Source organism: Aulostomus chinensis, chromosome 18 (assembly GCF_037954235.1).
Source record: "Aulostomus chinensis isolate RoL2024-O1b breed Wild chromosome 18, RoL_Achi_v1.0, whole genome shotgun sequence".
Lineage (NCBI taxonomy): Eukaryota > Metazoa > Chordata > Actinopteri > Syngnathiformes > Aulostomidae > Aulostomus > Aulostomus chinensis.
Window position 1 is genome coordinate 16,106,805 of NC_141337.1, and position 20,718 is coordinate 16,127,522.

The window sequence follows — 20,718 nt, forward strand, 5'->3', positions numbered from 1 at the left end:
GTTGACTTTCTAACTGGCCACTGAGAATCAGTGATTTGAGTGAGTTCTGCAACAATAAAAGAGAAAAACAATTAAACAATAATTACTGCTGTAAAAAGTACACAGCAACAACAAAACACTCAATGAGTAACCTAAAGTGACTTTTTCAACAGTGCAATCAATGTTTCTCCGGTGTCCGGCGAGGAACTAGACGGGGAAGCGGGGAGGTGGCGGTAGACTTGTGGGTGATGTGGTGTACTCTTCTTAAGTGGGTCTGCATGTTTGTCGTGCTGCCGTTGTACGGCTTCCAAACGCGGCATTCTTTGCGAATGACGGACGTTTTGTCGAGCTTTCCGTCTTTCTTTGCGAATCCGTAGTGTTTCCAAACATATGATTTAAACGTTGCGGGTGCATTAAATATAGAAGCTTCCTCGCTGCTGTTCGCGCGAACGTCCATGCTGTTTTACTGGTAGTGTATTGTTTGTGCCTCACGGCTTCCGTCCGTGTTCAATACAATACGCAAAATAATGATGGTGCATTCATAGCTCCTGGGGAACAGCAGATGGGGTGAAGTTAAACATGAAGAAAACGGCGCTTGCATCGGATTTTACCGATACCCACCAACGCATCGAGATGAATCTAGATTTCACCCATCAATTGCATCATACCCAGTGAATGAGCCGATGCACTCGCATCGCGCACATGCACATCTATGCATCGATTAATATCGATTATTTTCCACACCTTTAATAGAAACTGTTTGAAGAACTGAAACTTTGAAAAAGTAGCAACCGCCTGTCTAGCAAAGTCTTCAACCAATCAGATCAACCAAGACAGAAAACACTGTCCAGTTCTGAAAAGTGATACTATGACAGCACCCACACCAACCAGGGCTGCCAGAGAAGATTTCATATTTGTAGGTATAAAATAGGGCGGCACCGAGGTGCAGTGGTCACTGCTGTGGCAAGAAGGTTCCGGGTTCGAGTCCCGGCTCCAGCACAGGATCTTTCTGTGTGGAGTCTGCATGTTCTCCCTGTTCCTGTGTGGGTTCTCTCTGGTACTCCAGCTTCCTCCCACAGTCCAAAGACATCAAGAGGGGACGAGGCTGATTGATACTCTAAATTGACTGTAGGTGTGACTGTGAGTGTGAATGGTTGTCTGTCTCTCTGTGTTGGTCCTGTGATGGACTGGTGACCTGTCCAGGGTGAACCCCGCCTCTCACCTGAAGACTGCTGGGATAGGATCCAGGCCCCACATGACCCTTAACAGGATAGGCGGTAGAAAATGTATGGATAAAATAAAGGATTATTGAAAAGTTAAATTTGAATATATTATTATGATATAGAAAGTAAAATGCGAAGTCTATCTCCCAAGTTCTGGGAAGTCATTGGGCCCCTAGCATGCTGAAACACCACCGCTGTGCTCGGCAGAGTACAGTTCTGTTCTCGCTCCACATCGCTGCCAGCCGCCTGCCAACAGTCTCATAGGAGAAGAAGCCACGTGTGAGAGAGAGTCAGCTGAGTGAACAGGAGAAAAACGAGCTAGAAAAGCGTTTGATGTGCAAGTGATGAAGTCAGAGACGGACAGTTCAGATTCAGACTGGACTGAAGAGAGAGTGATTTGCACTCTGCGAGATCTAAAAGGCCCCGCTCAGAAGTACTTAGTGTCACAAAAGACCACAAAAATCATGGCATCTTGAGAGGAAGCTGTCTTTGTTACGCGAGCATCTCGACAATGCGCGTTCTACTGAGCACGACCTGTTCTGGCATTCCTACATGAATAACAATACCCCTATGAAAGGCATGCAGTGTTTAAATTATACAGCACTTTGAAATATTAATAGGTATAATATATACAAATATATTCAACTATCTTTTCAATACCCAGACAGAATATCAAAATACCTTTTATTTGTGCAGATTTTGGCACACCACATTGCTTGATTGTTCCGACTCTCACGAGATCTTGTGACATCGTGGTCTCACGAAACTGGCTGCTCCATGAGACGAGCAGGACATTGTAGACCCTGAGAATTTGTGTCAAACACAAAAAGATCCTCGTCGATTTCTACTGGCATCGTTTGTGTCGTGCTGTCACATCATTTTAACCCTTTACGCGCCACACCCTCACGGTGCAGCGTTGAGGGGTTGTGGTCACTTCAAGGATTGTCCCAGAGTCCACGCAACAATACACAGATAATCATAGAAATACCCCCCCCCCCCCCAAAAAAGTAAAGCAATGATGTAGATTGTGATAGTTCACATCATTTTAACGGGATTATAAAAAGAATGAGCAAGAAGTTGTTTCGTTTTTGGCGCAATGAGAATATTTGAGTGCAGCAAACAGAGATCATGCAAGTTTTGTCTTAAAGTTCAGTGGAGGCTATTGTGAAACGTCTTCACATGCTGGCCTAAAACCACAAAGCATTCAGGTACAGAACCACTCTTGCGACACAACGCATTTGAATCCAGCAGTCAGCAGGCGTCTAACTTTGTCACCTGACTGAGTTCAGGTCTGAAGTAGACCGGAGGGCGATCTACTGCGCCCCCGCTAGTTCCTGCCGTTAAGGTGTCAGCGAGTGGTGGTAAGTGGAGAGACGAGGGCAGGGGAAAGTTGAAGCGCTCAGAGGAGGAGGAGGAAGAGCGTAGTGTGTGATACAGCTCTCTCTCTGAAAGGTCAAAGTCCGTCTGTTGCGCCTCAGCCAGGAAGCTGCTGCAAAGACAAAAGGGATGTTTGTGCTGAAAAGGCACCCAGAAAACAGTCCAGACTAGACCACTGCCACAAGCCACAAAGATCAGAAGGTGCGAAATGATGTGGAGGTGTTGACACAACTAACAGAGGAAGGTGCATAAATATCTGCATCTCCCTCAATAATAATAAAAACAAAAACATGGTGCAACTTTTACTATTTTACCCAGAAACAGAGAGAGGTGGTTTGTCTGACGTTATTTGATACTGTTTACTGACTCATCCAGTCAACAAAAATTACATACAATTCCTCTCAGTACATGCCCAAGTAGACTCAATACCCTGTGGTGCGAAGGGCCGTAAATCTCTCTGCTGATTGTTCAGATTCACTTCTAGATACTTCGAATATTTACGCAGAGCCCGGCAAACTTTTGTGATTTTTTTTTTAAAGCGGCTTTAAGGTCTTGTTAAAATGTCAGTTCACCCAAAACTAGAAATGCAGTCATCATCTACTCACAGTCATGCTACCGGAAGACTGGGTGAAGATTTTTAGTCCACAAAACACTGCTGGACTTTCACAGGAAAAGGTGTCGCAGTAATTTACCGAACAACTGAAGTGAATGGAAATCAACTTCTTAAATGTAACCCCCCGCCATGTTTGTAGAGTTCATATGTGGTCGGACCTGACTACAGTTGCGCTAGCTGCTTTTTGACCTCATGATACATGGGAGTTGTCCATGGTTGAGAAGTGAAGCCAATACAAAACGACCTTAAACTGGTATTTTTGCCAACCGCCAGCAGGGGCGACTGAACCAGTTGCAAAATGTATGCAAGGAAGTTTGAGAGAATTAGCCTACGAATCCATCCATCGTCATCTTCCGCTTATTCCTACACATTAAGGGTCGCGGGGGGGCTGGAGCCTATCCCAGCGTCAACGCGGCGAGAGGCGGGGTTCACCCTGGACAGGTCACCAGTCCATCACAGGGCCAACATAGAGAGACAGACAACCATTCACACTCACATTCATACCTACGGTCAATTTAGAGTATCAATCAGCCTCGTCCTCTCTTGATGTCTTTGGACTGTGGAGGAAGCTGGAGTACCCGGAGAGAACCCACACAGACACGGGGAGAACATGGAGACTCACACAGAAAGATCCCGTGCCCGAGCCGGGACTCGAACCCGGAACCTTCTTGCTGTGAGGCCACAGTGCTGACCACTGCACCACCGTGCAGACCTAGCCTACGACTCACTTGATGTATTACTCAGGTTAACAATTTCCTAATGTGCTTATGACCCTCAACAGAACATGACATTTCTTTTGCAACTTACGATCCCATTAAGAGGAAAAGCACACTTGCAGCAAATGTATGGTTTTGGGTGTGTTTACCGTGGATAACTAAGACATGGCCACCAGCAGAGCTTTGAGCTAAAGGCTAACACCAGCGCGCTAACATTCTTATAGCATTAGCACGTTAGCTACCTTGCAACGGCAAACCTGCTGGAGGAATATCAGGAGATCTGACGATGTTTTCAAAAAAGACTTTAACAGGGTATAACAGTCACACCGCCACCTAGCGAGCCTACTGTTCTGGCTGTACCACCACTTGTTTTTTTTTGCCCCCACCCACCTGGGTGGTTATATTCCTTTTACTTCCCACCAGATATTTAGAAGTGAAGAAGCTTCTTGGACGTGCCTCCTCAGTCTGGATTGATTTTGATCAATTTGACGTCAGTCTCTTTTTCTGTGGTACAGAACAGAGCCGATTACAACTACAAATACGGGTCGTATAGATCTGACTCAAAAAGAAAGGCTGCAGGTTCCGACAAAAGTTAAGTTTCAGTGGTTTCAGTTGAAACCGCCTGCAATCTGCTGCCTCTACACATCACACAAAAATACCAATAGTCTTTTTCAGAGCTCCAGCTGTCAGTGGTTTGGGGTATTATTTAAAGTTGTAGTTTGTGCTGTGTATATTTAATGTGGCCTTTTATTTCAAACTGGATTGTGAATAAGCTGTTACAGCGTATTATCACGAGTGGGTTCATTTCAACTATTCTTGTTGTTGCAGCCCTCCTGCTTGACTTGAACATAATAAACATCTTCTGACAAACCACTAATCTCTCTAGAGGTAATTTATCTCCGACACAATCTCTCTGTTGTTTCTAAATACAATTCACGCTTTATTTTTATTTGAATTTCCAAACTTTGGCTCGCAAGATTTATGTTTGTTGTGGTCTCAAACAGAATGAAAACCTTTTTTATTGAGGGGTCTCTCTCTCTCTCCCTCTCCTCGGTTTTCCTCAGTGTCTTGTTCAGTTTCAGGTTGGCAGTGTTTCTCTCAGTCCACTGGACTGCATGAATGGAGAAGAAATTAAAAACATCACCCGGGACCAAGCATTCTACAAGAGTGAAAGATAAACATGTACTACTACTCAGTAACTGTTTGGACCGATGCTGTACCCTTCAGGGTGCAGAATATTTTAATCTGAAATATAATCAACGTAGATTTGAAGGCCCAAGTCTTATCTTTTAAATCAGTGAATGCAGGTAAAATAATAAAAAAAAAACAACAACCCTTTTGTCCTTTTAAGTGGAAAAATGTTAGCAGGTGTATTACCCCCCCCCCCCCCCCCAAAAAAAAGGTCTTTATGACTCTACGGTGACTGCTCTCCAGGATGTAGGCTGGTTTCATTTTTAATGTGAATCAAAAGATGATTACAGGATTCACCACAAGATGAAAACTGATGATAAGAAAAACACAAAAAAAACCACCATCGCCTTCAGAATAATGGAAAGAATAAAGGGCAACGCCACAGTGACGGTTGCTGCAGCACCGGGGAAGAAACACAGGTTTTACACAGAAATAACAGATGTGATGGTTTGAGTTTATCTTTAACAGTTTTGTCCGGAACATAAAACTATTTGGCCTCTGCACTGGAAATGAAAGCTGAGACCTGCCGTAGTGTCCAGACACTTCATGTCCAGCCTGGACGGGGTTTAGAGGACGCGACGAGAGAGACGGATCTACCAATTTCATCCGTTTTCTGGCGATGTGGGTCTGTGGGCCAGGAAGGCACAGGGTGTCTGATGTAGGAGTCCTGGCTGAGGGATTTCCATGGTAACGGAGCACCTAGACGTGATTGGTTCAAGAGTAGACAGGAGAAAATAGAAAACTTGTATGAACTGGAACCTGATAGAAGGTAACATGTTCACTTCATGGTTTGATAGAAAACACATGATCGCGCGGACATTACACTTTTTAATCTATGGTGGAGTTTCATTCTCAGCCTGATCCCTCAGCTGGTGTGCGACTATTCTTGGACTGACGGACTGCTGAGCGAGCTGGGTTATGAGTTCCACTCAGGTGAACAGAAGCTCAACAAAACTGATGTGTTGCAGCTGTCTCAGGTTTTCTCTGATTCCTCACGATTCATGGTTTGTTCAGACCAGTGATCAGATTGTACAGAACCTTCTCGCTGTGAGGCAACAGCGCTTTCCACTGCACCACCGTGCCGCCCAAACTCAGGGGATTTATCATGTAAATAAGGCGTGTGGAAACTTAGACATGTCATGAGTGCTTTAACTCAAAGGGTGGCATTTCACGCAGCTGTTCATTAACTCATCTGATGATAACAGCCAGAAGCGAGTGACGGCAGCTTCTCTCGATGAGTCCGGATCTTCAGTGGGTGTCCATGTAAGCTGGACGTTGAAAAATGTGTTGGTTGGGAAAAAAGCGGCCCAGGCTGTGATGGCTATGAGGATGTGAGAGGGCTGATCCAGGATCAGCAGAGTGAGGCTGCAGCAGCGGCAGGAGCCGCACCCGAGGACCTCCAACCGCCCTCGCGTACAACAAACGTTCAACATGATCCCTCCACGGTCGCCAGGTTGAAACGCAGAAAAAGAGAGAAAAAAAAGAAAGAAAGAAGAAGTTGTCCTCCAACCCCGAGTCGGTTCAGAGTCTTTCTGGTCAAATGAGGTCATACTTAACCACAGAAGACGCGAGCTGAAAGAAAAGGGGTTACATTTCTATACAATGTCACAAAAGACACCTGAGAAGATCACGTAAGGTGTCACATTTCGACAAGCAAAAGCCGCAATAGCTGACATTTCCCCTCCGTGTGCAGTAAGGCAGGTTTCACAGGCGTTTTCAAAATATCCAGGACTTCACAGTGACTGTCAGGACTGCTCTGATCACCAGGCTCTGAAACACCTCTTTGCACTTGAATGATGAAGAGAACAATACAGTTACCAGTAAACATTTATTCAAATGGATGCTCGCCAAAAGAGACTGTTCTCAGTGAGTGAACCAAATATATTCTATTATTCAGGTACTGCTGTGACTTTTCCAGGCCCGGAAATCGATATTTTTAAACAACAAGGGTTTTTCCATTTTTCTTCACAACTGTCGACACGCAGAATAACAGGCTTCACATACTCGTCTTTGCACAGTTATCACACCTCTTATTATTCAAAGCTTCCGAAAAAAATACATTTTTAAACATTGCGGTGATGGAGAGTTTACACATCAGACGTATTTGGATGTTTCGTTCAATGACACACTGTAAACTTGCAAATCTCCCCATACCTCCCATCACAAATGCTGTATGAACATAAGTATATAATTTGTAAATAGTCAAAATATCAAACAGTGAAGATAAAAAGGAGGAACAGAACGTTGTCCGGTCGACACTAAAGCCGATGACCCCGGTGAAAAATTCACGCAAACTTATTCGTTTTTTTCTTTTATTCAACTTTATTTCACAATTGTATGCCATTTATTGTGTTCTTTGTTATAATACCACACACAACTGTCGACTGGCTAAAACAATATAAAACATAACTTCCACCATTTTCTTTATTTATATTATGTACATGCGCTCATATGTTTCGAGGCTAACTATCTCAGGCCTTCCGCTTGCTCTCAAGTGCACTTCCATGTTTGCGTGCCGGCTGACGGGCCAGTCCAATGAGGATCCTTCAGCTGCCCTTTGTCCAATTCTGGATGTGTGTGGTTTTGTTTGTTTGTTTTTTAACATATTTTGGGACAAAATGAATCAAGCACATGGCAACGAGTTTTTGGAACTTTTACGCTGCAACTTATTTCATACCGTGATTTTGTGAAGCAGAAAACATACTGGTGCTGTTGACCGTGTTGGGTTCAATGTGAGGGGGAGGTCTGGAGAGCCTCACATTCACCTCCCCTTGTCTTTTTTTTTTTTTTTTTTTGAAGGGGGGGGGGGGGGGGTCCATTCCATGACAGCAGCTAAAAAATAAACCAGCATCTGGATTGTCTTGGAGCTCAAGTGGGGGAATTTGGTTTGGAAACTCAGCTGTGATGAGAAGGATAAATCTTTGTAGCGTGTCACACCGAATACCCTAATTGATGACACACTATGTATTAGTGGAGCTGGACAGTTTGATTAAAAAAAAAAAAAAAAAAAGAAAAATGTCCTCCTCTGCCAAATCTGACATCATACAGAGATTGTGTCTATGTTAGCATGGCGGGCGCGAGCGTGGCAGCACTCGTCACTGGAGATAATACGAGTGCTATAAATAGTCAGGCTGTAAAACTGCATCAAAAATGCATTTCTTAAGAGAAAAATAAATCTTGTTGAATCTGGGGGGGGGGGGGCAAATAAAGAAAAAAAAGAAAAGAAAAGCTGAACCAGGTGTTCTTGTGTAACTGTGTAATAGTGTGATAATACTTGGAGGAGGATTCTTATTGGAGTGGTCATTCAGGCGCTGCCTGCCTCCTGCTCGTCCCCTCCATCAGCTCAGGCTGCTCAGGCAGGATAACGGCCGCCTCTCCTCTCTATGTTGGGGCGAACTTCTTCGCCTGTGCCCTTACCCTCTTCTCATAGTCCATCCTGTTCTGGCTGAAAAGACACAAAGACAGCTTGTGAAAACCTCAAAATCCAGACAGGATTCATTCTCGCCACATCCACATCACAGCTGGCGGTATTAAAAACACCTTGTTCTTCTGAGCCATCGTTTCCCTCTGGTCTCTAAAACCTGCGTTCATTCTACAGGTTGCAATGCCTAAATCTGATTGCACGCCCACATCTGATGTTTTGACAGCTTGTTAACATGTTATGCTCTCTGAATGCTGTGTTGACATCCACCTGACACTCGAAACTACAGATGAAAGAACAAGATGGTTTGGTTACACACAAACAAAACAAAACAAACTGATGACCGGCAGCCCAATGAACTTGTGACGGACTCAAATGAGACGGAGGAAATATTCCTAGCTGTTGCTTCACCCGAGCAGATATTGCTGATCCAGCAATTTATCTGCAGGTCAGGCTGGATTGTGTGTGTGTGTGTGTGTGTGTGTGTATTTGGGAGGGAAATAAGGACTTTCAGAGGTTGTTGTGACAACAGTAATCAACAAGACAATATTTTTTTTCATTTCACTGTAAACTGAAGTTCAACATTGGAGACTTGCAGTTGCAGGGATTTTTTTTTAACCCTACCCTAGAGAGGAGAAAAAGAAGAAGAGGGGGAGAGCACAGCTCTTCGCCATGTGTTCCTCGCGTATGAACTCTAAAAGCAAACTCTTCAGTCAGTGGTTGTACTTCAACGGATTATTTTCACAGCTGTGACACTGTGCCTTTCGCGCTGCTCGGCGTCACTTTCAGACGGAGCGAAATGAGCTAACGGCTTTTATCCTCCTCGATGCTTCTTGCACCCGTTTTCAGCAATGTACTTCAGTAACAAACCGTAACCATAGTTACCGATGGTGACAGTGATAGGAGTATCTGATCTGCCTGTTTGGGTGCCGGCTGCGCTGGCAAAGACGGCGACTCCTATCTGATTTATTACCACACGAGGGAAGCTTGAAACAAGTCGGAGAGAATCTGATCCTGAGGGGGTTTTTTCCCCTCCTTCTTGCACGTTTATCTTACCGATCAGATTTGGGTCACTTGAACCAGAGCGTGTAAGTGAAGCCTCAAAGGTCTGACGGGAACTCTCCCTCACTGTTCATCACCTTGGAATAAAACTGAAACTTCCTCCTCAGTTGTAAGACAATACTGATCGTATCGACAGCGTGGATCCAGTTCGAGGCCTCAGTGAAAAGCAGCCTCCCCATGCAACTCTTTCTGTGACCACTTTTCGTCGGGGTCCCCAGCCACCGTCACATCAGTGAACATTTTCACTCATGGTTTGAGACGCCAGGAATATTTCATTGCGCGATTATGGGAAAAAGGATCCAATTTCATGAAGAAAAAAAAAAATCTCTTTTAAGTGACAAGACATGCCGTCGCTCTCATCCCTCACACCTGAACACAAAACGACGGGCACGCAAACGTCGTGTGATCCAGAGTTCGAGCCAACTTTAATTATTTCTCATCGAGGAAGCCATTGCTTGAGGAAATTCGATGTTTTGTGGAGATGCAGAACCATGTGACTATGTAGTATGATTCATAGTACTTGTTAATCCAGGCTCAACTTGGGCATTAGAAGTGTCAATACTACGAGGTCACAGTGGACCACACTCACCAGTAGATTGTGTACGCCTCTGCTTGTGCTGGATCTTGAATGTTTGGCTCATTCAGCAGCTCCTGGATACCCAACAGGATCTGTAAACGCCGTCAGACATGAGTGTGACAGACAACTAAGGGTGCGTGTGTTCAAGCCCGCAACGGTGAACTTGGTGATGAGTGAAAACACCTGTGTTCTCAACACGAGCAATGACAGCTTAAACTAACTAACTAACCTGTCAAGTTCAAACACTACACAACTAAAGAGAGTGCTTGGTGCGACACAGGTATGGGAACTAGGCAACCTGTTTGATGGTGATGGCGGGCCTCCAGTCTTTATCCTCCTCCAGGATAGACAGACACACGGTGCCTGACGGGTAGACGTTTGGGTGAAATATTGGTGGTTCAAACTTGCCTGTAAAGTTTTGAAAGAGAAGTCTGAATTTTAAAAAACTGGAGGAAAACTGACAGTTAAAGCCTGATTTCGATGATATAAAAAAAACAAAAAACAAAACAAAGTAGAAATCTGACACGCCACCTCTCTCGGTACAGACGAGCTGTGACAGGGCTGCTGGTTTGGAATTATTAACTGTAGCCTTTTCCCTCATTTATGGATAATAATATTTTCTTTTTTCATCAACCAAACCTTGTTTGTACAGCACTCTTCCTCCAACAAATGAAAAAACAAAACAGGAAACGGGGAAAACGCTTGTCTTTATTTGTGTTTACGGTTACATAACTGTCTTCTCTGGATATACCAACTTTGTCGTTAAGATTATATTCTGAACTTCTCTTTTTATTTTGAACACAGCTTTTAGAGGGAAAAAAAAAATCCTGCGTCAACATATGGTACAACTGTGCACTTTGTGTGTAACTGTACTTACATTTGGGTGGTGAGGAGGGGTAGTCATCTTTGAACAGCATTCTGAGTTTATAGAGTCCTCCCTCCCATAAGGTCTAATGAATAAATAAGAACTGCTTTGGTTAAAAGTACAAAGGAATTTTAAATAATGGAAAAACACTTGTCAATGACAGGAATTACATTGGACATCGGATGAGGAAACTGGACACTAAAAATGGAACATTCCAAACACTTTTTTTTTCTCTCTATCAAGAAGTCTGCCCCTGCTGTCTACTTTACACACTCATGTTGCTGCATATGTAGAAGTGTCTGCACACGCGAGGAGACGAACGGCCCTCAGCCAGCCAATGTATAGAGTATCTTTCCCGAGCAAAACATAAACAAATAAATAACGAGAGTGACCAGCAGATAAAAACCACTGGGGGGTTGGTGACAAATTAGCGACAGAGAGTGACTGCAACACGCTTCTGTGCAATATTTCATGGTATTCAGGGACTATTCTTTCCAATCTGACCTCCGTAAGCACATGTTGTATTCAAACTCAAAGCACTGTAGGTGGAGGCGGTGTAGTGAGCCTTTCTGGGCCACTTTGATATGACCGAATGTGGCTGCTTGGTAACTTACTCCTTTCTTTCCTGGAATGGCGCACTCCCAGTTCATTAGATTCATGGTTCCATCAGGATTCTTGGTGGGCACAGCAACAAACCCCTGAGTGGATTTGAAAAAGAGGTGACACGTCTGTGCGCAATGTGCGATAATAAATGACTATCTAGATTGTAGATGTCACACTGAGTCTTGTGATTTTTGAGGTATTGCGTAACCATGATCAGCACACTTACAAACGGGTGGTCTTTCCTCCAGGCTTTGCGCTCCTGGGACAGTCTGCTAAGAGCGATGCCAGACATTACTGCTCATCAACGCCTCCCTGTGGAAAAACCATAAACAAATTCATTATTCAATTTGCACTGAAGAGTCTCCTAACACGGTTCATAAAACCGCTGTAAATGTGTGTAAATAACGAGCCGTTACTGCCAAAAGCGAACTTGTTAGGGTTTTTGATGTGACTCCAATGGGAGCGACAAGGTTAGACACTCCATTCCACAACACGATTAAAGCCGACCCGCACGTAAACCATGAAAATCGTCCACCTTACGAGTGCAAATGTCAAGCAATGTCGTTTCAACCGAACTTACCTGTAATTATTATCAGCTAAATACCAAAATTACGTGGCTTTGGCGATTCGATTATTTCCCTCGCTAAGATATGAATGTGTTTACGGCGACCGAAGAAAACACACCCTTTGACGTTAAAAACACAACTACTGGACCAGTTGGGACGTAAAGGAACGAACCGCAAGAAACTTCTGTTTGATCAACATTCCCCAGACACTCTCCTAGCGATATTTTGGTGTTATTTTTTTTACAATTTACCACAGTTATGCAAAACACTTAGACTCGTAATAATGTTTCGGTAGCTAGCATATAGCAGGAGAGGACCCCAATTTGTTTATTTCGTTAGGACCTTCAGGCAGTTTACGGGACATCCCAGTGACTCGCGTCACGGACCAGCCGCCATCTTTGTTGTGGCATGGAACTGGGCGATCCGTATTTCTGAGCGTTTCGTTCATTTTGAGTCATGTCTTTTGAACGTCCTCAAGCAGAAAATTACAAACGATCACGCCCGTGTTCTTTGTTCGTGACTGAATAGAATGATATCGATTTTTACTAAATTGAAGTTAATCTTAGTTTAATTTAGCACGCACTACGCTAACTTTGCTATTGAAGTTACACTTTAAGCAGAGCGCCAGGCAGCAAACACTGTTAGAGATGCAAGACCTTCTCCTGCATTAAATTGAACACATTCTTCAGCTCAAACCGAATTGTTCAAAATGATGTAATCGTTTATAGTTTGCCCAGTTGTGGCTCTCTTTAGTTCTGCTCTCTTTCCTTTTCCCTCTATGGAGCATAGTAACAGCTGACATCACGATGTATTGTTAAAATAACTCATTATCCATTATATTTAATACTTCAAACACAAAATTCCTCCCATGGCCTGATAAAGGGAAACAGACATTTATTGCACAGATTCACTGCAATCTTATAAGAACTGCTTAAAATTGGATATTTCTTTGTTATTCATAACTTCTTTTTAATAATGTTGTATACATCTGATTAGTTACAGACAGTTTGACAGAGTGACACCAGGACGTAACAAAGGCTAAAAACAGCTTCTCTTTGGAAATCGGGCATGTTGCCAGACACCTCAAATCCAGCACAGGAACCGGATTGAACTGGTTTTGATTTCCTCTGCGTCAGCATCCAAAATATTTTATTATATGCAAGAAGATCAATAGTCTCAAGAAAATGCTCTCCACCCTAAAATACTGCTGCTACTGCAATAAAAAACTAGTTTACTGATGGGAGGGCTGTCCGATGTACTCTTTATTATATGCAAGAGAAACAGGAGATCAAGGGGCAGGCTCTCCAAAGAGCCTCTTTATCTGCTTCCTTCTCAACAAGTTCACTTTTCAACAGTTGTGAAGTGAAACAGTGAAAAGATTCCCACTCACTTGCATCAGAATCAGTGTACTGAACCTGAATGAAGTGCGGTAAAAAAATCACCTTCCTATTCCAGGAATTTTGAACTTCTGTCTTCCGTTGCCCTTTCACCAAACTAAATATTTACCTCTGGTAAATGAATGAAGTAGTTTTTTCCTCCATGACACGACCCATTTTAAGGAATTAAAGATAACTATATTAACACTGTAGACGTAAACAAAACAATGACTGATTCACAGCCTACCAGTGGTTCAAACATTCATTTATTATAACATTCGTAGAATACATTCACATTACATCCCATCATGACGCAGCTCTTCACAAAGCTGGAAAATCTCACACTATTTGAAGTGTGTTGAAAATGTGTCTTTTTTTTTTTTTCAACACATACATCAAAAAAATATTGGTCAATTCAGTGAGAAACAAGCAGAATGTGCATCTTGAAAAATAGTTTTATTTCTCTCATAAAGTGTACCTAAGTTTTTAATTAGATGGCTGCCAGCTGCTGAAACCTTGTCAATTAGTTTTCTAACTTCAAAATGCACAACTTGTCACAGCCTGTGCCACTGAGCATTAGTCCAGGGAGGGAAAGTGCTACGCTTGACATCCGGCTCCATTTCTTCCTTTCCTTGCAAAGGTAATTACAACCTGGCTAGCAGTGTCCACTGCCTCCTCTTGATCTTTTCACACTTTCTTCCCCTCTCCCTCTGAGATGATGAGCTCTGGAGGCGCCCTTTTAAACCACTCAGACCAGGAGCCGTCATAAATGCAAGGCCCCGGGTGCCCGAGCAGGTGAGCGGCGAGAACGACGTGACAAGCCGTGACCCCAGACCCGCAGGACACCCAGAACGGCTGCTCCAGATTCACCCCTGCTTCTCTGAACAGCCTAGACAAGTCCTCTCTTCCCAGCTGCTTTCCAGAGTCATCCATGAAGGACGTGAACGGCATGCTGATGGCACCGGGGAAGTGGCCCGGTAGCATGTCTGTGAGGAGTGAGGTGTAAAAGCATGATCATTACTGAGGGTAACAACAACTGAAACCTATCAACTCTCTTTCTGCAAACTGGAGATGGCAGTAACAGACATCAACCAGCTGATGAAGGCCAGTTTGTCACCAACTTCTGCTTTATGCCACAGCACAAATGAAATACAATCGATATTAGGAATGAATCCTCAGAGAGGTACTTATACCTAGGTAACATTTTGAGCCCCTTCCAAATGTACTACATCAGACGCAGTGACCATTTATGACGATATTCTAAAAGCGTCCCTGTCAGTTACAAGCCCGGAATCCTAAGACTTGTAAACGTAAATACTTACTTTTTAGTTAAAAAGCACACACGAGCAATTAAATGATTGGGTAAAATAATATAATACTTGAATTATAACCAGAAACGGACATTATTGTTATCAATTACACCACTTTTTAAACTTTTGACAGTCCCGCTCACCGTCTCTGGGCTCCGGCTCGGTGCCCCTGAACCTGCCAGCGGACCGGGCATCCACGACCTGCACCTGCGCAGTGCGGATGTTCTCCAGCACGTCCTCGTAGCTCTTCACCCACGACTGATTCATGGACGCCTTGAATTCTCTGGGCTCGGGCTTGAAGGTCTCGGAGGCCAACGGATAACTGCTAGCAAGCCAGTTCTTCATGCCGCCGTCCAGCACGGACACCGAAGAATGCCCGAACAAGCGGAACATCCACCAGACGCGCGGGGCGCTGTACGACCCGAACGCGCTGGTGTCGTACACGATTACGTGCGTATCGTTACCGATGCCCAGGTCTCCCACGTAGCGGGAGAAGTCGCTGGGTGTCGGCAGCATGTGATCCAGGTCGGAGCTCCTGTCGGAACATTCGTCTATGTCGAAAAACAACGCGCCCGGTATGTGTTTCTCCGCGAATTCTGCTTTGGGATCTCGTTTGGTTTTCTTTAGGTACCATGACGAGTCCAGAACTCGAATGTTGGAGCGGACGAGGTTGCTTTTGACTGCATCTGCAAGCCACTGTGCTGACACCAGAGCTCGGGTCTGTGCGGCCATGACGGGGCAGCCAAGGGGAAGCACGCATTCCCGGCGCTAGAGGGACACATAATCATTCCGGAGAGAAGGCCCGTCCTCCCCTCACTCAGAGGAGGGGTCGGAAGAAAGGTGTTAGGGGGTACAAGTGTGTGAAAACAGAAATAAACCAAAACGATTTTTTTGGGGGGGGGCAACCGATATTGTTTTTTCAGGATAAGTCAAGAGGCTGAAAACTGAAACTCAGTTACAGTAAAATTTACAACTAAACAAACTCCAACACAAGCCTGCCTTTGACTTAACATGCTTCATGAAAAAATAAGACAAGTGTTGTTAAAAACTCTATTCATTTTAATCTTTGAACATATTGAAAAAAGTATATTTATATAAAAAAAAAATCCCTGCTACTGACTCATTACAATGTTTGTTTTTTGGGATATGGTATGTCACTGAGTAAACATAAAAAAAATATACAGGTAACATAATCTGAACCAATGATCTGTTAATCCCTTTTGTCCCGCATTCTAACCCCAGTAGCAGGACTTTGATTGAACAGGGGTGCTCTTCTAGGTCTAAATGTTGGTTGTAATGGCAGAGTGAGTCAAATGAAGGTACGATAGAATTTCATAAAATGGGAGTGCGGAGGGGGGCAGAGGTCATAACTTAACAAGGTTTGAAGGAAATGTAGCGTTGTAACCGACACACTGCTGTTCATGTGTTCATGCACATCAGAAAGCAAAGCCGACGGTGGCAGAAGTCTCAGATGAGTTCAAAATGATGACCGGTCATCAAACGCAAGAATAAGTTCCTCTTTAAATCATCTGGCTAGAATCGGTCGAGCATCCCTGGACAGACTAACTATATCTCAACCTGTGCACGTGATTCGACAGGACCAGCAGTAGCATCATCTCACTCCCACCAGCAGCATCTTGGTCACTCTTCTCTACCTGTATCGATCACACACACAGCAGCCGAGGATGTCGGCAACTGCTGCGTTCCAGCAATGACATAAAACATACATTCTTATCAGACGTTCACAATGCAGTTAGAATGCACGTTCACCGACCCAACTCATGGTAGCGTTAGATTTGATCAAATGCGGCGGGTTTTATAATTCAATGCATTTCAAGAAATCAAGAAATCTGATTCATGTTTCTTACCGTGTGGATTTTACCATGGAGAGCTGATTCATGGCAGCCTGTACAACACATGACATGTTTACTGTGTGTGTTGTGTGTCCCGTTGTCCCGGCGTGAAGAGCAGCAGCAGACTCTCTTCCTGCACTGTCATCAGATGAAATCCACACTGAGGAAGAGTGACACCCTGTCTGGCTGCAGGGCATCAACCTCTCCCTGCACCCAGTTGTAGTCCCCACCTGCCTCAAATCATCACCTGTGCCCAAAACGTCAGCCCCATTGATTACAGTCAGATGCACTGACTGCAGTTATCATGACATGTTTTGAGAGGCTCCTCCTGAAACATAGTGAGGACAGTCTCTCCCCTGGAAAGCCACCAGTTTGCCGTTCCACATAGGATGTGGCCCACACAGCCCTGTCTCACCAGGAGCATCCTAACACACATGTTAGGATGGGATGACATACCCCAGCCTATCCAGATGCACCAATGACAATAAATAGAAATAAAGGTTATCCATCCATCTATCTATCTCCCAATCTTAATATTTTAAGCAAAACTTTGGAATTCCATATGCTTTATAAACCTGTTTATAATCCTCAAAAGTGATTCTTTGCTTTAAATCTTTGATTAATTTACTCTCACACACTTTACATATTCATAGATTATTGCTTATTTATCATTATTTATTTCATGATTATAGCCATATGACAACATTTATATAGACATTTATATTATTTATTGACACTGAAATATAAAGGAGTACAGAGAGGAAATGGAGGATTAAAAATAAACAACAACAATGACGCACCTAGCAACCAGGTGCTCCGTCACAGCCCCGCCCATCCCGAAATGAGCCGACGTATATAAGACGAAGCAGCGCGTCATCAACGGTTACTTCACCTCGAGCTGCTCAGAGAAGCACAGACTTTTGAAGGAGTCCTACAAACTTCCAGAGAGCAAATTTGAAGGTTTTCCACTGAGTTTGGTCCGATTTTCATCTTCCTATGAGCGGTAAGACCACATCCACGGGCTTCTTATCAGACTGGTTTACACTGTGCTAGGCTAGCATCGCTAGGCTAGGCTAAACTAGCCTTCCTGCCCGGCGACGGATGTTGAGAATTCGCCCAGATTTCTAATTTACAGAAATGTCTCTTAGTTTACGCTGTCTCCGTAACTTTATATCATATAAATAAATTAATGCGCTCAACTCGTTAGTCAAGCATTAGCATTTTGAATTGATTTCTAAAGTTTGACAGGCTGTTTTTTCTTGATAATAAAGACCCACTTGGTTACTCTATTCATTCGTCAAATGTACTTACCAACATTAAGGGGATTTACTGGTTAAGCTGAGTGATATAAATCCATTGGGTATTTATCTTGGTTCTTAATTGACACTCCTGTGGTGATGCTCTCTTCACACCTGAGGAGTGGAGGAGGCTGCCCACGGCTCAGACTGTAAGCTCCTGCCGCTCCTCCACTCACTGCTGATGCGAGCTGCTTTTAACTCACAGGGCGGAATTACTGGTGCAAGTCTCCTAAACCTCAGCCAACCTCCTGTCTTAGGAGGGTGGCTACTTGGTGTGATGGAGTTGTGAAGGAATCAGTCCTTGTTAAAGATTCCTGGAAGGTTGAGGAGGAAGTTTATACTGTTGCTAATGTGTTTGTGGAGGTCAGGTGTCTTCAAGGTCGTCCATGTGGTGTTGTGTTAGTGAAGCTCCAGGATGTTTGTTTTCTGTTAGACGGATCTGTTGCTGCTTTAACGCTGTATTAAAGTCTCCATCTTGACCAGTCATTCAGGATATTGTCGCTCCAGTGGACCACATCAAGTTCTACCTGGAGGTGGCTGTGGAGCAGCAGCTGGGGATCCGGCCTCTGCTCTTCCCCGGCATGGACAGTAAGTAATGCTCAGTTGCTAGCTGCTGCTTAGCCGCTGCAGGTAACAACCCCTTAATGAGACTGTGGTTAATGCTGAGTGTTCCCTCACAGAATCTGCTGCTGCTGTGTGTGACCTCTTCCTGAGATCCGCCTGTCAGAGAGGTAAAAACACAACATGTCAATATGTCAGCCGCCATGTCCCCTCAGTCCTTCAGTTTTTGAAGGACATTCCAATGTAGCCAGTTTTTTTTTTTGTAAATAAGTTGATAGACGCTGGTGAGTTGGATCTCTGTATACAAACACCACTAATTGTTCATCCTCAAACTCACTGAATGCACAGTCATGAAAGTCAGACGTGACTGCTGTTAGGCAGTTCTGATATTCCAGACTCATGGATGAATGTGTTGCCTTGTTGTGGCAGGTGAGATGTGTCCGTTCCGTCACATCATGGGAGAGAAGAAGGTGGTGTGTAAGCACTGGCTGAGGGGGCTTTGCAGGAACGCAGACCAGTGTGAGTTCCTCCATGAGTACGACGCCACCAAGATGCCTGAATGCTCCTTCTACTCCAAGTTCGGTGAGTTGACTTGACCAAATCCCATAGTGGAGCTCAGGGACTTTGTGTTTAAACAACAATGTTCATTTTCATGTGTTCTTTCTCAGGTGAATGCAACAACAAACGGTGTCCGTTTCTTCACATTGACCCCAAGTCAAAGATGGAGCAGCATCCCTGGAATGACCAAAGCTTGGGCACACACAGTACGTACCGCTCACTGTGGGACACACGTCTCCATGGTGACGCAAGCACCTGCTAAATGTGCTTTACACCAAAAGTCTGCTGGTTTAAACTTGAGGTGTTTTTTTTCTTGTTTTGTTTCCTGCATCTCAGGTCCTGACCAGCGGCCACAGGACAAAAGAGCAAATTCTGGTCCTCAGCAAAACAACATGGCTTCCAGCCGAAGGGTTCGGCCTCTGGACCAGGTCACCTGCTTCAAGGTGATTCGGCTGCATGTTTGTCTGATAATCACTGAGTCAGTTTGTCACAACTCAAGTTGCCATCACTGCTGTTATGTGAATATCAGGTTGATTTGCCGCTGGTGTTCTCTCATAAATGTGAATATTGGGCAGTTCTCTCACTCAACTGTTGTAATTTTGAATGGAACCAAACTGGCTTGTGCTCCTGGTTCTCCAGGTGAACCTAGAATGTTCCAATGACAGCTGAGTGATGTTGAACTTTGACTATTGAGGCATTCATGTTGTGTTCTGTCTCGTCTCCAGTGTCAGGAAAAGGGCCACTATGCTAACAAGTGCCCTCAAGGAAGGAAGCGGCTCCGCTAAGCTGCTCCCAGGACTGGAACTGATGTGAGTGTTTGGGGGGGGGGGGGGGGGGCTCATTCTTGGCTGTCTTCAACAGGAAGACATTGATGGGGCTGCAGCAGTGGTGGCGTCACCTTTTGGGGACTGACGTTTCCATGACGACTTGAAAAGGTGCTGTGTGGCCACTGTGCTGATCTTCTACAGGACAGGTAGGGATGGACTGGAACCCTGGCCATGTCTCTTCTGTCTCACAATGATCCATTTGACTTTGTCCTCTTTCTTTGTCCCTCCTCCAGGTGTGTGAACGCCAAGGGGAAGGAGACGCTCACAACCTGGAGCCTCTGACCAGTGAGGCGGTGTTTCAGGGCTACCGGTTTAATTTATAAATGTTAGACGGTCAGTGTTCGTGGGGGATTTGGGGGGGGGGGTAGACTAGGCAGTATCAGGTCAGGGAGGAAGTTGGAAGGGTGGGGGCATGGGGGGGGGGGGTGCAAGGTTTCTTTTTCCTGCATTCCAACAGCATTTAGAAGCAGAAGCTAAATTGGCTCCAATCATCAATCATTGCAGTCTTGAGCTGTATACCACAGGACCAGTATGACCAGTAGTACTGCTGGTGGTTCCAGTAAGAGTGGTCTTACCTGAACTCTGGTCACTTGAAGCGTTGCTGAGTTCATTTATGATTTGAAACATTTGGATAAATCTCTCTCTCATGCTGGTGGAATGCAGGTTTTGCTTCCTTTCATGTAGCATCAAAAAGTAAAAGACGCTGGTAACGGTACTCCTGGTTTACTGGGACGGGGTTCGA

General features: G+C 44.4%; 3 protein-coding genes across 3 annotated transcripts; 1 reads left to right on the top strand and 2 right to left on the bottom strand.

The window, feature by feature from the left end:
• Positions 1-8,089: 8,089 nt before the first annotated feature.
• Positions 8,090-12,540, bottom strand: LOC147245391 (SUMO-conjugating enzyme UBC9-like). The gene is made up of 7 exons (XM_086185180.1): positions 12,208-12,540; positions 11,854-11,939; positions 11,639-11,722; positions 11,037-11,109; positions 10,458-10,567; positions 10,172-10,251; positions 8,090-8,544 (listed from the first exon to the last, which is right to left on the bottom strand). The coding sequence occupies exons 2-7, from the start codon at positions 11,917-11,919 to the stop codon at positions 8,481-8,483; spliced, it is 477 nt and encodes a 158-aa protein (XP_086041306.1). The 5' UTR covers positions 11,920-11,939; positions 12,208-12,540; the 3' UTR covers positions 8,090-8,480.
• A 1,279-nt stretch (positions 12,541-13,819) lies between these two features.
• mpst (mercaptopyruvate sulfurtransferase) lies at positions 13,820-15,643 on the bottom strand. The gene is made up of 2 exons (XM_086184732.1): positions 15,023-15,643; positions 13,820-14,555 (listed from the first exon to the last, which is right to left on the bottom strand). Exons 1-2 carry the CDS (start codon positions 15,609-15,611, stop codon positions 14,257-14,259), a joined length of 888 nt encoding a protein of 295 aa, XP_086040858.1. The 5' UTR covers positions 15,612-15,643; the 3' UTR covers positions 13,820-14,256.
• Positions 15,644-17,516: 1,873 nt separating this feature from the next.
• On the top strand, positions 17,517-19,961 carry LOC147245393 (cleavage and polyadenylation specificity factor subunit 4-like). The gene is made up of 7 exons (XM_086184842.1): positions 17,517-17,735; positions 18,514-18,618; positions 18,711-18,761; positions 19,021-19,173; positions 19,260-19,355; positions 19,486-19,592; positions 19,875-19,961. The coding sequence occupies exons 1-7, from the start codon at positions 17,729-17,731 to the stop codon at positions 19,932-19,934; spliced, it is 579 nt and encodes a 192-aa protein (XP_086040968.1). The 5' UTR covers positions 17,517-17,728; the 3' UTR covers positions 19,935-19,961.
• Positions 19,962-20,718: the final 757 nt, after the last annotated feature.